General features: G+C 29.4%; 1 protein-coding gene across 1 annotated transcript in view; it reads left to right on the forward strand.

Annotated features, from left to right (window-relative positions):
* LOC106473220 (rab GTPase-activating protein 1-like) overlaps window positions 1–1,246 on the forward strand; it is a 51,439-nt gene extending 50,193 nt beyond the window's left edge. The window contains exon 11 of the mRNA XM_022401698.1: window positions 1,059–1,246. Within this exon, the coding sequence (XP_022257406.1) occupies window positions 1,059–1,246 (188 nt within the window). The remainder of the gene's footprint in view (window positions 1–1,058) is intronic.
* Window positions 1,247–2,419: the final 1,173 nt, after the last annotated feature.

Here is a 2,419-nt window from a genome sequence, read left to right on the forward strand (position 1 = left end):
ATTGGTATAACATAAACAAAAAGTAGTTTAATAAAATTTTGAATGTAAGCCACTAGAACATTGTTTTGTGTGAGTTGTTATTTTTATTTTTAGGTGCATTATTTAGGTAAAAAAAAAAAGATGTGTGTACTGGTACAATTAGTGTACAAAAAAGTAGGCTTAAATTACATTGGCAATCCTTAGTAAAAAAAACATGGGGTCAAAGGTAAGTACTATACTTCTTGTCTTTCATTCATATTTTTACTTATTGTTATAAAAGTAACTAAAATGTAAAAATTAAAAATTTATTAGGTTAGATAAAGTTATATTAGCTAAAATAATAATAATAAAATTTCTTCATGAGGTATGCAGTAATGTGAGCTACATGCACTGAGTGATATACAACTTGTTTAGTGGGATTATTAGTTAGGTACAGTTCAAGGGGCAATAAAACAATGAAATTAAATATAAACGTGTGTATATTGTTATGAGTTCAAACCTATTTAGGATAAAGAAATGAAGTTTCATATTACAATCTGCTGTCATTCTAGAAAGAAAAAAAAAGGGAAGTTGGATTTATTTTTTATGGTGGTTACAAGGTCAGTCATCCCAGTCCATATATTGTTAGGATAGAAAAAATAACAGATAAAATATAAAGCTTTGTTAAAAAAAACATTTTATATTTATTTGGGAGATTTTAGAGGCTCTGCAAATAAAATTTGAAATCTTTCAGATGAAGAAAAATATTTTTAATCTTCACATGAAAATTACTTACACTCAAAGCAGTTAACACTTTAATTGTATATATTCACAGAGAAATCTTTCGTAAAAATTGATTTTCTTGTGTACAAAGGACTTGTAAAGTTTACTGAAAGCTTATCAGATTTCAAGAAGTCACACAAAAGATATTGAAAGTTACAGTATGGTTACACTAATGGTTAATTTGTGGTTACAAGGTCAGTCACATTTACTGACCCTTTAAGTATTATCTAATTTCCAATACATAGCAATCACCTACATATATGCTTTATTATTGATAATTTGTCTTTATTGATTTTTTTTCCACTTGTATCTTCCAGATACGACAGTGTATTTAACAGTTGCTGTGGATGTGGTAATCATGGGAATACAGGAACCTGTAAGGTTTTTGATGGAGACCAAGGCTAAGATATTTGCTCAGAATGAACGTTTTTGGTACTTCTCCAAAAAACCATTTCATGAACAACTTTATCTTAAGCTCAGGCAGGTGAGTGAACAAAAGCCCTAGATCATTAACCCTTTCTGTACCAATGAGTACCTTTCAGGTATTAACCCTTTCTCCATGGGTGCCCTTTGCTGCGCATGACACAAGGTTTTAGTGTCTTACATTCAAAATTTTATTACACTTCTTTTTGTTTATGTTATACCAATTATAATAGCATAAAATCTTAGCTAATAATCCATATTTTAATAGTATACAAGTTTTATGTTCTTAATTCTACAAGGAAATATATAAAAAAATCCTGAATTTCCACTATTGTGACACACATGACACATTTTGTCTTAGTATTTCATCATCCCTATTTTATCCATCACCCCTCGAAAATGTATGGAATTAAACGTAAAATACTCTCTATAAAATCATTATTGCTCAAACAGATCATCATTTTTATAGCCTTCAATTTTATTTGGTTACTGAGCTATCGAATAGAAAATCAGACCCCTCCTGAAAGTTCTCTCTTACATTTCAATATATATGACCCATAACCAATAGAATGTCAAGGTTTTCATCTATCAAATGGTGTATTGTATAACGTTGTGTTCTGAACAGATAACCGCCAATTTCACTCGGAGTAGCAACATCGTTCCTGTGGGGGAAGTTAACGACTAGCTTGGATGAATTTGTAACGGCTTTTGTCGCATAGTTAGAAAGCCAGGAAAATTTGTAGAATTAAGTGAATTTGTCTATTTTGTGCATGTGATTAGTCTATATTCTCTGGTGTATTACTTAATTAAGTAAAAATTGTTAAGTGCTTTACTATAATCACTAAAAAAAAACTACTTTATTTCTTGTTTTTTATATTTATTTATCATTTATTATTATAAAAGTAACTAAAATTAAAAGTATGGATCTTTTTTAAGTTATTTAAGACTAGATAAGGTAAAATAAGTAATAATAATAATATAATTAAAATGGTTCACAAGGCATGCACTTGAGCAGCTCGTGGGTAATGTAATTCGATAGCGTAACGTGAGCTGCATGTTCCCCGAGGTATTTACAACTTATAATGGCAGGGATAGCAGTTAGACACAGTTCAAAGGGCAATAAAAAGGGGCAATAAAACAATAAAATTTCATTATAAATAGATAGATATATAATGTTACTAACTAAGAGCTACTTAAGATAAACAAATGTAGTTTCAGGTTACAATTTGAAGTCATTCTAGAAAGAAAAGAAGGT

This window comes from Limulus polyphemus, unplaced genomic scaffold (genome assembly GCF_000517525.1).
Source record: "Limulus polyphemus unplaced genomic scaffold, Limulus_polyphemus-2.1.2 Scaffold5984, whole genome shotgun sequence".
NCBI lineage: Eukaryota > Metazoa > Arthropoda > Merostomata > Xiphosura > Limulidae > Limulus > Limulus polyphemus.